This window comes from Panthera leo, chromosome A1, assembly GCF_018350215.1.
Source record: "Panthera leo isolate Ple1 chromosome A1, P.leo_Ple1_pat1.1, whole genome shotgun sequence".
Taxonomy (NCBI): domain Eukaryota; kingdom Metazoa; phylum Chordata; class Mammalia; order Carnivora; family Felidae; genus Panthera; species Panthera leo.
Genome location: NC_056679.1, coordinates 158,333,859 through 158,350,764, shown reverse-complemented (window position 1 = coordinate 158,350,764; position 16,906 = coordinate 158,333,859). Strand labels below are relative to the sequence as shown.

General features: G+C 39.0%; 1 protein-coding gene across 4 annotated transcripts in view; it reads left to right on the top strand.

Moving 5' to 3' along the window:
• Positions 1-16,906, top strand: part of ERAP1 (endoplasmic reticulum aminopeptidase 1) — a 46,515-nt gene that overhangs the window by 16,622 nt on the left and 12,987 nt on the right. For all 4 annotated transcript variants that reach the window (XM_042944109.1, XM_042944102.1, XM_042944128.1 and 1 more), the window contains exons 5-11: positions 2,453-2,573; positions 3,305-3,459; positions 3,807-3,920; positions 5,512-5,643; positions 8,774-8,905; positions 9,056-9,127; positions 10,923-11,077. In XM_042944109.1, coding sequence (XP_042800043.1) covers positions 2,453-2,573; positions 3,305-3,459; positions 3,807-3,920; positions 5,512-5,643; positions 8,774-8,905; positions 9,056-9,127; positions 10,923-11,077 — 881 coding nt within the window. The remainder of the gene's footprint in view (positions 1-2,452; positions 2,574-3,304; positions 3,460-3,806; positions 3,921-5,511; positions 5,644-8,773; positions 8,906-9,055; positions 9,128-10,922; positions 11,078-16,906) is intronic.

The window sequence follows — 16,906 nt, the reverse complement described above, 5'->3', positions numbered from 1 at the left end:
AGGGAAGGCCTAAAGGGTGAGGTGCCCACAGCTGGCCTGAAGGCAGATAAAGGCATAGAGGGCAGAGAAAGAGTTCTCGTGGTCCTAAAGCCTGTTAGCTCAGATAGATGAGCAGATACAGATTTTTGTTTTGTTTTCCACTTGTGGAATTAGGCAGTCTATGTCAGGCCAGAGAAGACAGAGAAGTTCCCCAAGACAAAAGGAGTTTTGGCAGTTGCTTGGGAATATTCCTTAAAACCTCCATCCTGAGGTAGACTAACCAGAGACACTTGGCTCTGATTATCGTAGTCATTGACCAAGGAAATGAATGAGGGAGAAACCCCCACGTGTAGTTAGAGTAGCCAGAGTATATTGGGAGTAACAGTGAGAGAGAGAGAGAGAGAGTCCCCTTTAAAAGAGAAGGCCTGTGTAAAATAAGTCATACTATTTTAGTGCATTGTTTTGCTGACAATGATTGGAAGCTGAGCTTGTTGCCTTAGTTGGGAACATTGTCCTGTACTGGACAGTTGTTCAAAAGACGCTGGAATAGCAGCATCAAAGTTTTGCATAGCACGAGTTACACAAGCGTCATGAAACTCTTGGGCATAGACAGCATACTGGGCTGGAGTCAAAATTATTTTAAAAATTTTTTTTTTTTTTTTTTTTAACGTTTATTTTACTTTTGAGACAGAGACAGAGCATGAACGGGGGAGGGTCAGAGAGAGAGGGAGACACAGAATCGGAAGCAGGCTCCAGGCTCTGAGCCATCAGCCCAGAGCCCGACTCGGGGCTCGAACTCACGGACCGCGAGATCGTGACCTGAGCCGAAGTCGGACGCTCAACCGACTGAGCCACCCAGGCGCCCCAAAATGATTTTTATAAGACAGCCCCAGTCCTAGGCATACATGGAATAGTGCCACAAATAGTTTCTAAAATGCAGATCGTAAAAGGGCTGTGGAGCCATACAGCTGAACTGATTTCTGCAATTCCTTTACTATTTGAAAGAGCAGGCCTTCACGGACCGGACGTATTGCCCGTTTTGCCCGACAACGGGAAACACCTGGAATTCACCGGCCTTCTGGGCTTCTTAATGCACTTTTGCATTGGGGTGAGGACTTTATCAGAACCAGTCGGTGAGGTTTCTTGAGGCTTGATATCGTCCCACCCTTTGGAGAGAGGGTGTGTATCTTCTGGCTGTAAAGGCAGTGAAGGCACAGGCTGACTATAAAAAAGCCTAGAGTTTTCCTCTTTTTTGGGTAATTCTTTATCTTTATATGCATCGTCTGAACTCAAGGGGAGAAGGGCAGTATGGACAATGGACCAAGTAAGGATTACCTCAGGGGAGGACATTAGCCACCTCGGAATGCTGAGATTTTAATGTTTTCCCTACTCGCTCCCAAATATCAAGATCATAAGTTCCTTGTTTTGGGAACCAAAGGCAGTGTTGCTGGGTAATCATAATTCAAGGAGTGCTTTCTGAGTGAAGATAGTGCCAGCCACCTTTCCCAATGATTGTAAAATATGAATGTACTCTTTCTGCTCTGGGGATAGGGAGTCTCCCATAATAAATCTCTCCAAAGTTCCGCGGCAGCAAATCCTAATATAGTTTTGCTTTTCTCTTAGTTCATCAGGAAGAGATTGTAATCTGGTGCGTTTTTCTTGGAGCTCTTTAGTCGGTCCATGGCATCCCGCAGTCCTTGAGTTGCACCGCCTTCTGGCTGTGTCAGCCCTGGGTCACCATCTGTTGTAGACTTAGGGTCTGGAGTTCTCTCTTCTCCAGCAAGAAATCGGGATGCAGGATTAAAATGTGAGAGAGGCTAACGTTTGGGAGGAGACAAGAACCCCGAGTAAGGGTCCTTGCTGTGTTTTTATTAGAATCAGAAGGCTTAAAAGCGTGATGGATGTGCACAAAGAGACAGTGAAACCATGAACATTAACTCACAGGTGTGAGGAAAAGGGGGTTTTGCAGATATGCAGTGTTAGGGGTTTTGGTCAACACAAAGCAAAGTCCTGGTGCTGGGCAGCTGTTTGTTTATGGCAGGCATGAGGGGCCTTGTCTGTTTATCTTAGCTTGCATAGGGGACAAGAGAGTGAGAGCATGCTACCTCAGGGACATCAAGGTACCTTTCTTTTGCTAATAAGCTCCCCTCTGGGCAACTTCGGCCTGTTGCGGTTGGGCAGCAGCCCTATATACCTGTTACCTAGGGCTGGGCAACAGCCCTATTTACCTGTTTACCTATTCTGGACCTTCCCTCCCATGAAAGCAGCTTTCTGATTCTGTACTAAATTGGGGCGCTTCGGCCCTGAATATCTAATCTTGGTTACCAAATCTTGGGTGCTTTCATCCTATGGCTTCCTATTTCTTTATGCCTTGTTAACCCCTGGGTACAAGCTCAGAGAATTTCTAAGTTTATTCCCCACGTGGAGAGAAGCCACTATGGCATTTGAGTAACTAACTGTGCTTTCTCTTCAGGTTTCCATATATGCTGTGCCAGACAAGATACATCAGGCAGATTATGCACTGGATGCTGCAGTGACTCTTCTAGAGTTTTATGAGGATTATTTCAGCATTCCATATCCCTTACCCAAACAAGGTAGAAATTTTGCAAGATTATTTCAAGTTGTGGCATTTAATGACCTCAGCTATGTATTATATCCCCGTAATTGGCATTCCCATGGTATCTCAGCAGCCCTTCAAGTCTAGACCTCTGGCAGGAGAAGGTTGCTCCTTCTCACCCCTAATCTATACAGTAAATTTCTAATAATAGCAGGAGCAGATCTTGATAAGATTTCTGAGGCACATGTCATGGTGATAATTTTACCTTCTGACCTTAAAGATAAACTCAGTTGTATTAGTGGGCAGACAGCAAAGGGCAGAAGCTGCATCTTTTTCATTATTTGCACATATTTGGTAGAAATAGAGAGGGTGCTCAATACATTTTTCTTAATGAACACATTTACACAGTGTAAGGAAAATCTGCAGTTTCCTTCTTAAATGGGCTTTTAAAACTATTATTCGTTTGAGATTTTAGGTGTATGGGAGTCGAGGGCATCCAAAGTCAAGTGTATAATTGAGGAAATTATTATTAAGAGTATCCAATCCCTGAATTCCTTGTCAGAAAGTTAGAAGAGGAGTCAGAAGGCCCGAGGCCCCAATCTGACTTTGTCAGGCAACAGCAGAGCAACCCTGAATCACTGAGCCTCTTTTTCTAGGTTGTGATAAGTTCTTTTCTTTTGATCCCTACACCCATCCATTCTGAAAGTTAGTGTGTTTGGGCAATGTCTAGTTTAGGGACTGTTAATACATTTTTGTGTCCTTTCCAAGATCTTGCTGCTATTCCTGACTTTGAGAGTGGCGCTATGGAAAACTGGGGACTGACCACATACAGAGAATCTGTTCTATTGTTTGATTCTGAAAAGTCTTCTGCATCAAATAAGCTTGGCATTACTTTGACTGTGTCCCATGAACTCGCCCACCAGGTACACAAGATAAATGATGCTTTTAAAAATTGTGGTGAAACTACATCTATTTTGCTTTTATGGGACTTAAAAGACTATTCATATTGATACATGAAGTGTATCGATTCATCTTTACTTTGTCTTTTTTTCTATAGGAAAAATGATTTCTTTTAAAGCACAAGGTCCCATGTTTTAAAATGAACGTTGAAAGGTTTTTCTTCTTATTTTGATAAAAAATTCTGTAAATGTTACTTATATGCTGACATTGCACATACGAAATCTTTCCTTCTGAATGCCTTATGTCTGTAACTGTGTAGATAATCCAGTCTCCGTAGAAATGTATGAATAATCTAGTACTTTCCTTTTAGTGGTTTGGGAATCTCGTGACTATGGAATGGTGGAATGATCTTTGGCTAAATGAGGGATTTGCGAAGTTTATGGAGTTTGTGTCTGTCACTGTGACTCATCCAGAACTGAAAGTTGTAAGAAGTATTTACTTATTTTTAACAAGTTGATACTGCTGTTTTGTTCAGTGTTGCTGGTCTTTGATTATAGAATTCATGGAAATATTAATAACTCCCTGATAGCTTAGATTAGAATCTGGTTTCTAAAATGCTAGTGAACTTGAAAGGTAACACAAATGCTTATTTCCTAACTGGATTGCTTATTTCCAAATATGTGGTTGTTAGGAAATTCTGTTAAATCTTATCCTCCCTTATTATAAAAAAGCTAGAAGTAATGACAGCCTGTCTGTTGCATATCATTTCCTCAACCATTAGGTTCCTCTCTGAAGGATTATGTACAGATTGCTTTTATTTCAATAGTATCCTGCTTGTCAAATCAAATCCGATTCTACTTGTTTTAGGTAACTGCACACTTGTTTATTTATGAGCCTACACTCGGGAGTCCCAAACTTCATGCTTTGGAACCTTTAGATGTTTATTTTATTTTATTTTATTTATTTATTTATTTATTTTATTTTTTTAAATTTTGTTAATGTTTATTTATTTTTGAGACAGAGAGAGACAGAGTGTGAGCAGGGGAGGGGCAGAGAAAGAGGGAGACACAGAATCAGAAACAGGCTCTAGGCTCTGAGCTGTCAGCACAGAGCCCGACGCGGGGCTCGAACTCACAGACCGTGAGATCATGACCTGAGCCGAAGTCGGACACTCAACCGACTGAGCCACCCAGGTGCCCCTACATGTTTATTTTAAAAATCAGGTGTTTAACTTGTGAAAATCGCATGTAGTAAAGCTAAAAAAGAAACTTACTTTAAAAACAAACAAAATCCCCCAAACAATCCTTTACCCCACTATAATTTTGACCTAGGCATATATTAACTTCTCATTTTCATCTTCCTGTACACATAATTTATAGTTGTAATGTCTATATAACTATTGTACTACAATGGGTCATAAATATTTTCCCATTTCCACATATGCCTTAATAATAAAAATGATGATGTGTGTATGTTATTCTGTTGAGTAATATGCCCTAAGAAATTAGATTATATTTGGAATTTGTCCTCCATTTTTTTTTTTTTGACCACATAGTTTTAAATTTAAATTTCTGTGGGGCACCTGGGTGGCTTAGTCAGTTGAGCGTCCAACTTCAGCTCAGGTCATGATCTCACGGTCTGTGAGTTTGAGCCCTGTGTCAGGCTTTGTGCTGACAGCTCAGAGCCTGGAGCCTGCTTTGGATTCTGTGTCTCCCTCTCTCTCTGCCTCTCCCCCGCTCATGCTCTGTGTCTCTCTCTGTCAAAAATAAATAAACATTAAAAAAAATTTAAATTTCTTTGCCTTAAAATAAGATGATTGGAGATGTTGGAATCACTACACATTTTAGTTTGTTGTTTTGGCACTGTTTGACTATAGGAATGATAGTTCTATTTTTAAGTTAAGAGAAAATTGTCTTCTAAAGTGATAGGCATTTAAGATGAACAAAATCTAAAATGTTCACCTAAAATTGTTTCTAGGATGCTCTTTAGAAAACTGCAATTCTGTCTAGCCCAGATAAAACATGTGTCCTTTCATATTTTTTATCTAAAAATAAATCAAGTCTTTGTCTCAATAGGAAGATTATTTCTTTGGCAAGTGTTTTGATGTGATGGAGGTAGACGCATTAAATTCTTCACACCCTGTGTCGACAGCTGTAGAGAATCCTGCTCAGATTCGGGAAATGTTTGATGAAGTTTCTTATGAAAAGGTAAAAATGGATTATAAGGGTACATTTTAGACATCAAACTTATAAAGACTTTGGTGGAGAGATGACAGAGGGTTGTGGGGTGGCTTTCCATAAGGAACAACCCAGGTGGAATGCTTTTTATGCTGTCCCATGCTGGCAGGGGCTTAACTTTAAGTTAAACTTAAACTTGACTCTTTAAGGCTTAACTTGAAGTTTGGTTTGTAATCCTAAAGATTATATTATAGTCAGTTTGTCATTTACTCTGTCATAAAGTGAAAATCCATGGTCTACAATAACTTTGTCTTTTATTTATCATTCAACAAATAGGTCTTGATTGAGCATAACTGTTGTACCAGGCAAAAATCCGTGCCCCATGTAGCTTGCCTTTCATTGCCTTCAAAAATGGTTTATATTGTTGAACTGCAAAATACTGTCCTATACAGTGTGTTTAATACAGAATTGGAAATGGTTGCTAACGTCTAGTGGGAAATTTTACATAAAAATCTTGATATCTGGCTTCTCTGGACAAGGAAAAAGAAAAAAAAAAAAGGATTCTTATGACACTGGTTACATGGAACCTGGGTAATTTCCCTTGGCAATGCAACCTGGAGATAAAGTCATAGTTCCTTCTTCATGAGATCAAGGATGCTTTTCCAATTCTCTTTCCATTTCCAACTGTTTCCATTGTTTTTAACGGGCAGAGAAGGTCATTATCATTGTACTAGGCTGTTTTATTTGTAGTAAACAGAACGGTATTCTGCGATATTTCCATAAGTAGTTCAGGGGAGATAAAAACAACACACAAGTACATAACTTGGTGGAACAAATTAGAAAACCCAAAAACAAACCCACACATACGGTTATTATTTTTTTTTTTATCTGTGAAAAAAGAGCCAAGAATATACAATGGGAAAAGGAGAGTCTCTTCAATTAATGGCTGTCCCATGGTTGTTGGACTGAGCCTTGTGTCTAGCTCTATGCTGGATGTGGTGTCTGCTTAAGATTCTATTTCTCTGCCTCCTCTCCTGCTCCCGCACTCTCTGCCTCTAAAAGAAAAACACACACACACACACATTATATATTTATAATAGAACTACACGCGTAGGGCAGCTCCATTGCTCTTTGTGCAGAATTAAAAAATAGAACTACCGTATGATTCAGCAATTCTGAGTGTTTAAAGAAAACAAAAACACGAATTCAAAGATAATACACACCTTCATACTCATTATAGTATTATTTACAATAACCAAGATAAGGAAGCAAGCTAGGTGCCCATCAATGAATGAATGGATGAAAAATGTGATATGTATATACAACAGAATATTATTCACCCGCAAGAAAGAATGACATTTTGCCCTTTGGACAGTGTGGATGGACCTTGAGAGCATTATGCTAAGTGAAATAAGTCAAAGACAAATACCATATGATTTTGCTTATATGTGATATTCTTAAAAAACAAAAAACTTCACCTTTCACAGAACAGATTGGTGGTTGTCAGTGGGCGAAGGGGGTTAAAAGGGTACATATTTTTAGAAAACCTTTAAGTCGCTGGGATGTAATTTACAGCATGGTACTATATAGTTAATAATACTGTATTGCATATTGGGAAGTTGCTAAGAGTACATCTTAAAAGTCCACATCAGAAGAAAAATTGTAACTCTATGTGGTAACAGATGTTAACTAGACTTATTGTAGTAGTCACTTCACAGGATATACAAACATTTAATCACTATACACCTGAAACTGTTACATGTAAATTATACCTCCATAAAAACTTCAAATATTTGTGTTTTTTAAAAGTTTATTTATTTGGGGCGCCTGGGTGGCGCAGTCGGTTAAGCGTCCGACTTCAGCCAGGTCACGATCTCGCGGTCTGTGAGTTCGAGCCCCGCGTCAGGCTCTGGGCTGATGGCTCGGAGCCTGGAGCCTGTTTCCGATTCTGTGTCTCCCTCTCTCTCTGCCCCTCCCCCGTTCATGCTCTGTCTCTCTCTGTCCCAAAAATAAATAAAAAAAGTTGAAAAAAAAAATTAAAAAAAAAAAAGTTTATTTATTTATTTTGAGAGAATGAGCAGTGTGAGTGGGGAAGGGGCAGAGAAAGAGGGAGAGAGAGAATCCCAAGCAGGCTCTGTACTGATAGCCCCAACATGGGGCTCGAACTCAACAACCGTAAGATCATGATCTGAGCAGAAACCAAGAGTCAGAAGCTTATTAACTGATCCACCCAGGCGCCCCATCAATAAAAACTTTAAAAAGTATCCATTCTTTTGGCAGAGATATGCACTCCATGTCGATATTCAGGGGTCCTGACTTTGCCTGTTATCCTCACCATCCCCTAGAGCCACAGAAAAAGGGACAGTCTATGTCTTGAGAAGATATAAGAAATTCTCTCAGAAAAGGAGATTTTGTACTTCTTAAAGGGTGATTTCTTTCTAGGAAGAAAAGGAAGTAGGAAGGGCTTTCAGGGTCAGTGGAATCATTATTGCTTAGAAAAAAGATTTAAGAGAAGATAGTATATACAGGAAGTGAATTGAAGGGTCTGAGGGGAGAAGAAGGATGTTCTTGGGAATTAGAAAGTTACATTGAAAAAAAAGGTGGAGGGGAAGAAACAACCTAAACAGAAAAATTTTTTTTACCCTTGAACGAATTCCCTCATTTATGTCCCTTATCCATTAGAGGCATTTGAGTTTGTGATCTACAATCCACATGAATGGGGGTGGAGGGGAAAAGAGCTCTTAACCCAGGAACACAGGGTATGTAGGAATTCTCTTTTCTCATTGTTACTCTTGCCTTCTATGCTCCAGCTGTCTGCGCTCCCCTCCCTTCCTTAACCGGTACCTCTGCTTCTACCTCTTGGACCTTCTGCCCCTACTGCTGCACTAGCGTGGCAGTGGGGAAGGCAGGTGGTGGTCCAGGGTTCAGTGTTGATGCGGCACTGTTTGCTGACCTGTGAGTAATGGGAATGGGCCATGATGTTAGTTTGTCCTGTGGGAGACTTGATGCTTAGTGGACTGAGAAAGAACAAAAACAGTCCTGTTCAATCCCCTCCCTAGACAGGTTTAGGTTTAACCTACTTTCTTTAAAAAAAATTTTTTAAAGTGTGATGGTGGGTTAGATGATTAAACTATAACCATGCTTGACATTGTCTTTTCAGGGAGCTTGTATTCTGAATATGCTAAGGGATTATCTCAGTGCTGATGCATTTAAAAGTGGTATTGTACAGTATCTCCAGAAGTATAGCTATAAAAACACAAAAAATGAGGACCTGTGGAATAGTATGGCAAGTGTGAGTATGGTTTTATTTTTCTATTTTCGGAATCCACAGGCTTATTATCATGTTTTGTTTTGTTTTTCCTATACCATATTAATCCATCTGAGCAGAATCATGAGTGTTTTCTACAGAACTGAGAATAATATGTTTATTTTTGGTTTTTAGATTTGTCCTGCCGGTGACACACAAAGAATGGATGGCTTTTGCTCCAGGGGTGCACCTTCATCCTCATCCTCAGTAAGTTGTTAGATCTCTACATGCTACCCCTAAGCACATATTTTGAGTCCGCATTCTTTGAAGGAAACCTCTGTGCCAAACTCTTTGAGGCCCTTCATTCTGTCATTCTTCTCTACAAAAGATTGTGTTTAAACTATACCAGACCGACAGTCTTTTATAATTTCTTTTGAGAACTATCTACACAAGGGAGTTGGATAGCATTCTTGGGTAACACATATCACTGGTACTAATTTGTTGAGCTTCATTCTCTGTAAAGCAGTGAATGTATGGCATGTTTCTATGGTAGACGGGGTCTGTATCAGTCAGGCTATATGGATCATTTCCATAGGTCTTCATTTGTGAAACAACAAATAAGGGCAGTGAACATTCTGGAGAGCTTACTATGTGTCAGGCAAGTGCTAATAAGCACTTAGGTACATTACCTCCTTTACTTTGCAGAATAAGACCATGAGTGGGGTACTTTTACTTCTATTTTAACAGATTGGGAATGTGGAATCCAAAAGCCTATGCTTAGTAAATTACAGAGTGGGGATCTGAATTTAGATTTAATTCACGTGTTTAACTGTTAAGCTGTAAAGAATTCCTAATATTTGAGTCACAAAACAATGTGAGTCTGTTTATCTGGACTTGTGGAATATTTTCCTAGGTGGTGGAGGTTAAATCCACAGATTCAACTAAACTTTATTCACCATATTTTAATTTTTTTGGCTTTTGGTTTTTAGAGATGGCTTTATTCAGTAATTTCTAGATTGTTATGTAGCATGTTTTGTCTTTTTTTACTAACTCTTAAATATCTTTAGAAGCTTTTTAATTTTTTTTTATTTTTGAGTGTTATCTTTCTTTTCTTTTAATATAATTTATTGTCAAATTGGCTTACATACAACACCCAGTGCTCATCCCAACAAGTGCCCTCCTCATTGCCCATCACCCACTTTCCCCTCTCCCCAACCCCCGCATCCACCCTCAGTTTTTTCTCTGTATTTAAGAGTCTGTTGTGGTTTGCCTCCCTGCCTGTTTGTAACTATTTTTTCCCCTTCCTTTCCCCTATGGTCTTCTGTTAAGTTTCTCAAGTTCCACATATGAGTGAAAGCAGATGATATCTGTCCTTCTTTGGCTGACTTATTTCACTCAGCATAATACCTTCCAGTTCCATCCATGTTGCTGCAAATGGCATGATTTCATTTTTTCTCATTGCTAAGTACTATTCCATTGTATATATAAACCACATCTTCTTTATTCATTCATCAATTGATGGGCATTTAGGCTCTTTCCAGAAGCTTTTTTAGTATCAAAAATGTATTCTCCTTTGAATTTATGACTGTTGTGTGTGGACTATCTTGATGCTACCACTTAGGAAGTACAGGCTGTTGACTGATGATTTCCGCCTCCTCCCGCCCCGTGTTGCTTCTCTGGGAGCCAGTAATGATATATAGGTGTTGAATGCCTGGCCATTTTGTCTCCCTTCTCTGCCTTCATTCCCATGCCTGCTTTGTGTGGTGTGGCAAGCCCAAGGTATGCCTGGTAGAACCAGATACATGCTCTCAAGACATGACCTACACATGTAGATAGAGGAAGAGAATGAAAAGAAGTAATCAGTGCTCTAGTGGGAATGCTATGGCAGAAGGCAGTGTGGGGAAGGGAGGAAGGAGGACAGGGTCTGATGAGCCAAGGAAGGGATGAGGAAAAAGCCTCACAGAGGTTGTCAACAGGAAGTAGCCCTGTGAGCGCAAGCTTGGGTTCTCTATTAGAGTTGGGCGAGTGGTCACATGTCGGTTTTTTTCTGTGTATAAATCAGCACTGGCGTCAGGAAGGCCTTGATGTGAAAACCATGATGAACACGTGGACGCTGCAAAAAGGCTTTCCCCTGATAACCATCACGGTGAGAGGGAGGAATGTACACATGAAGCAAGAGCACTACAGGAAAGGACCTGATGACGCCTCAGAAACTGGGTAACATTCATAGAGAAAAGCTCATTTTGTTGCCTAGGTACCACCTGCCTTGTATGATGAAACCTTATTTTTCAGAATGCTCTTAATAGATGCTGAAATATTTCGATGAAAGCTATGTATCCTATAAAGGTGATTACACAACACTGTCTTCCCAAAAGGATAACAGTGACTTTAAACCTTGGTTCATCTCACTAAAGCTGATTATATGTAATTATTTTGACATTCTCACATTGTGTAGTTTGATAGGACGGTAATTTCCAGTTACTGACTTGAAGCAACCACTGCTAAGTTACAACAGTGCCTGGCATTTGGGTTTTCACTGAGGGCATAAACATTTAGGTGACTTCTGGGGATTATGAGAGACTCAGATCTCTTTTGGAAGCCCAAGTTAGATCCTGGGACCTGTTCAGCTTTCAACACTTTCAACACTTCAGAGAGACATCAGTGGAAAGGAGATGTGGCAACTTGATTGACTCTTGATAGGCCGTATGTAAAAAAAAATTATTTTGAAATAATTTCACACTTACAGAGAAGTTGCAAGAAGAACACAAAGATTCTTTACCCAGGTTAACATATATGTTAACTCTTAACCACATTTGCTTTATCATTCTCGTTCTCCTCCTCCCTCCCCTTTTCTCCTCTGTGTCTTTACAGTTATAACCCAAAGTATGTATATACAACCTAAGATAAAACCTTTCCATGTGTAATCCAAAATACCCAAGAGTTAAAAAAAATATACTCTCTATATCTATATCTTTTATATGGTCTCTAAATAACATGTATTATTGAAGTATAATTAATATCCTAGTAGTTTAGGTGTAAATCCTACTGATTCAATGTATTTTATGCATTACAAAATGATAACAATGATAAGTCCTGTTACCATCTGTCACTAAATAAAGGTATTAAAAAATTATTGACAATATGCTTTATGCTGTAAATTACATCCCATGACTTATTTTATAACTAGAAGTTTGTATCTTTTAATCTTCTTTACCTATTTCATCCCCGGTCTCCACCCCCTGCTTCCTTATTTATGAGTCTTTCTGTTTTGTTTGTTTTGTTTTTCAGATTACAATATAGGTGAAATCTAGTTGTATCTGTCTTTATCTGTATGACTTACTTCACTTGACATAATATGTTCTAGGTCTATGTCTGTTAATTGCATATGGAAAGAGTTCATTCTTTTTTATGGTTAATACTCCACTGTGTGTGTGTATGTATATGTGTGTATGTGTATACTATTGTATATGTAGAGACATACACACACCACATCTTCCTCATCCATTTATCAATAGACACTTAGGTTGCTTCTGTATCTTGCTATGATTAAACAATACTGCAGTGAACAATACAGGCGCATTTATCTCTTCAGATGTATGTTTTCATTTTCTTTGAATAAATACCCAGGAGTGGAATTGCTGGATCCATATTGGAGTTCTATTTTTAATTTTGTGAGCAATCTACATACTGTTTATGATAGTGACTGCACCAATTTACATTCTCACCAATAGGAAAATGGAGCCTTCCATTTTCTCAACATTCTTGCCTACTCTTGTTATTTTTTTCTTTTCTTTTCTAATGGAGCCTTCCATTTTCTCAACATTCTTGCCTACTCTTGTTATTTTTTTCTTTTCTTTTCTTTTCTTTTCTTTTCTTTTCTTTTCTTTTCTTTTCTTTTCTTTTCATCATAGTAAGTGTACTCTTGATTCCCCATCACCTATTTCACCCATCCCCCCACCCATCTTCCATCTGGGAAACATCAGTTTGTTCTCTATAGCTAAGAGGCTACTTTGTGGTTTGTTTCTATCTTTTTTCTTTTCTTCATTTTTTGTTGTTGTTTCTTAAATTCCATATATGAGTGAAATCATATGGTATTTGTGTTTCTCTGACTGACTTACTACACTTAGCATTATACTCCCTAGCTCCATCCACATCTTTGGAAATGGCACGATTTCATTCTTTTTTATGGCTGAGTAATGTTCATACACACACACACACACACACACACACACACACACACACACCACATCTGTATCCATTCATCTCTCTTTTTTTTTTTAACGTTTATTTATTTTTGAGACAGAGAGAGACAGAGCATGAATGGGGGAGGGTCAGAGAGAGAGGGAGACACAGAATCCGAAACAGGCTCCAGGCTCTGAGCGGTCAGCACAGAGCCCGACGCGGGGCTCGAACTCACGGACCGCGAGACCATGACCTGAGCTGAAGTCGGCTGCTTAACTGACTGAGCCACCCAGGCGCCTCATGTATCCATTCATCTCTTGATGGATACTTGGGCTGTTTCCCTAATTTGGCTATTGTAAATAATGCTGCTATAAACATTATGATTCATGTGTCCCTTCAAATTAGTGTCTTCATATTCCTTCGGTAGATACCCACTACTGTGATTACTGGATCATAGGGTAGTTCTATTTTTAAGTTTTTGAGGAATCTCCATACTGCATTCCACAGTGGCTGCACAAGTTTGCATTTTCACCAATAGTGCACAAAGATTCCTTTTTCTCCACATCTTTGCCAACACTTGTTTCTTGGGTTTTTAATGCTAGCCCTTCTGACAGGTGTAAGGTGAAATCTCATTGTAGTTTTGAATTGCAATTCCCTGATATGTGATGTTGAGCATCTTTTCATGTGTCTGTTAGCCATCTGTATGTCTTATTTGGAGAAATGTCTGTTCATGTCTTCTCATTTTTTAATTGGATCATTTTTTGGGTGTTGAGCTATAAGTTCTTTATATATTTTGGATACTAACCCTTTATTGGATATGTCATTGGCAAATATTTCCCATTCTGTAGGTTGCACTTCAGTTTTGTTGGTTGTTTCCTTCACCGTGAAGAACCTTTTTATTTTTATGTAGTTCCAATCATTTATTTTTGGTTTTATTTCCCTTGCCTCAGGAGACATCTAGAAAAATGTTGTTGTGGGCAACTGCCTGTGCTCTCTTCTAGGATTTTTATCATTTCAGGTCTCACATTTACATCTTTAATCCATTTTGAGTTTATTATTGTGTATGGTGAAAGAAAGTGGCCCAGGTCATTCTTTTGCATGTAGCTGTCCAGTTTTCCCAACACTGTTTTATACCAGTACCATACTGCTTTAATTACTCCCATTTTGTAATATAACCTGAAATCTGGCATTGTGACACCTCCAGTTCTGTTTTTCTTTTTCAAGATTTTTTTTCAAGAGGTCTTTTGTTTCATACAAATTTTAGGATTGTTTGTTCTAACTCTATGAAAAATGCAATTGGTATTTTAATTGGAATTGCATTAAATCCGTAGATTGCTTTGGGTGCTGTAGACATTTTAACAGTATTCTTCCATTCCATGAGCATGGAATGTCTTTCCATTTCTTTCCATTGTCTTGAATTTCTTTCATCAGTGTTTTATATTTTCAGAGTCCAGCTCTTTCACCTGTTTGTTTAAGTTTATTCCTAGATATTTTATTGTTTCTGGTGCAATTGTAAATAGATTGTTTTCTTAATTTCACTTTCTCCTATTTCATTATTAGTGTATAGAGGTGTAACATATCTCTGTCCATTGATTTATATCCTGTGACTTCACTGGATTCATTTATCACTTCTAGTAAGTAGTTTTTTTTTAGTCGAGTCTTCAGGGTTTTCTATGTATGGTATCATGTCATCTGAAAATAATGAGAGTTTTATTTCCTCCTTATCAATTTGGATGCCTTTTATTTCTTTATGTTTAATTGCTGTGGCTAGGACTTCCAGTACTATGTTGAATAAAACTGGTGAGATTGGACATCCTTATCTTTTTCCTGACCTTAGAGAAAAAGCTCTCAGTTTTTTACCATTGAGTATGATGTTGGTTGTGGGTTTTGCACATAAGGCCTTTACTATATTGAGGCATGTTCCCTCTAGACCTACTTTGCAGATGGTTTTTATCACGGATTGATGTACTTTGCTCAGTGTTTTTTTCCGTATCTATTGAAATGATCATAGGGTTTTTATCTTTTCTCTTATTAATGTGACATATGTTAATTTTTGTGTGAGTGTGTGAATATTGAACCACCTTTGCATCCTGGGAATAAATCTGGCTTGATGGTGGTATATGATTTTTTTTAAATGTATTGTTGGATTAGGTTTGCTAATATTTTATTGAGGATATTTGCATTTATATTCATTAGAGAGATTGGTAGAGATCTACCAATTAGAGAGATTGGTAGAGATTGGTAGAGATTGGAGAGATTGGTAGTTCTCTTTCTTATTTCTAATTATGGCCTTTTGTTTTTTTCTTAAAGAAGATTCCTTAACATTTCTTATAATGTTGGATAGTCGTCATGAACTCCTTTATCTTTTGCTTGTGCTAGAAACTCTTTCTGTCTCTTTCTATTCTGAATATTAACCTTGCTTGGTGGGTTATTTTGGCTTTAAGTTTTTCCCTTTCAGCACTTTAAATATATTCTGTCACTCCCTTCTGGTCTGCAAAGTTTGTGCTGAAAAATCAGCTGATAGTCTTATGGGTTTCCCTTCTTTGTGACATTTTGTTTTTATATTGCTGCCTTTAATATTTTCTCTTTAACTGTTAACATTGTAATTATAGTATGTCTTGGTGTGAATCTCTTTGGATTCATCTTGTTTGGGAGTTTCTGTGCTTTTTGGACCTGGATGTTTATTTCCTTCCTCAGCATTGTGAAGTTTTAACCATTATTTGTTTAAATACGTTTTCTGCCCCTTTCTTTCCCTCTTCTCTTTCTGGGACCACTATAATGTGAATGTTTGTCAGTTGATGTTGCACCACAGGTCCCTTATATCCTATCCTCATTTTTAATTATTTTTTCTTTTTGCTATTCTGATTGGGTGATTTCCACTATTCTATTTTCCAGATTATTGATCTGCTCTGTATCGTCTAATCTGCTGCTGATTGTTTCTATTGTATTTTTCATTTAAGTTGTTATTCAGCTCTGTGACTTCTATCTGGTACTTTCTTACATTTTCTGAATATTTATTGAAGTTCTCACTGTGTTCTTCCATTCTTCTCCTTAGTTCAGTGAACCTCTCTATGACCATTACTTTGAACTCTTTATCAGGTAAATTATTTACCTGTATTTCATCAGAGTTTTTTTTCTGGAATTTTCTCATTTTCTTTTGTTGGAATTATAATCCTCTGTTTCTTTAGTTTGTTTCATTTCATATGTATATTTCTGTGAGTTAGGTGGAAGAGCTACTTCTCCTGGTCTTTAATGGACTGGCCTTACACGGGAGCATCCCCTGTGTAGATTGTGTGTGCCTAGTGGTTTTGGCTGTCCAGCGGAAGCTGAAGTGGGATGGCGGGGAGTGTCCTAGGGCAAATTGCACCAAGGTTGTCTTGGTGGGATGGCTGGAGCTGGATTGGGAATGGGCCCAGAGTTCCCAAACATTCTGTGCTGTGGCTGCCCTGGTGGAATAGCTGGAGCTGGAGTGTGCATGGGCTTGAGGTTCTGGAGCATTCTTTCCCTGGGCCACCCTGGAGAAACAGCTGGAGTTGGAGGGGATGCAGCCCTGGTGGAATGTGTAGACCTGGAGTGGGAACAGGTGCAGTCCATGGGGTCCTAGGCTACCCTGCCCTAAGGCTGCCAATGGCAAGATGGCTGGGGCTAGAGTGGGCATAAGCCAGGAGGGTCCCAGGGTACCGTTCTGGGGCCACCCTAGCAGGACATCTGGAGCTGGTGTGGGCTAGGGTCCTTAGACTTGCTGGGGTGTCTCTAGCCAGCTGGCTGTAGTGACTGAACCCAGCTCCTGTCCACAATATCATGGTTTAGGGGGAATATAAACAGTGATGCTCAACAGAGCCTATGACTGCAGAGTTCTAGAAA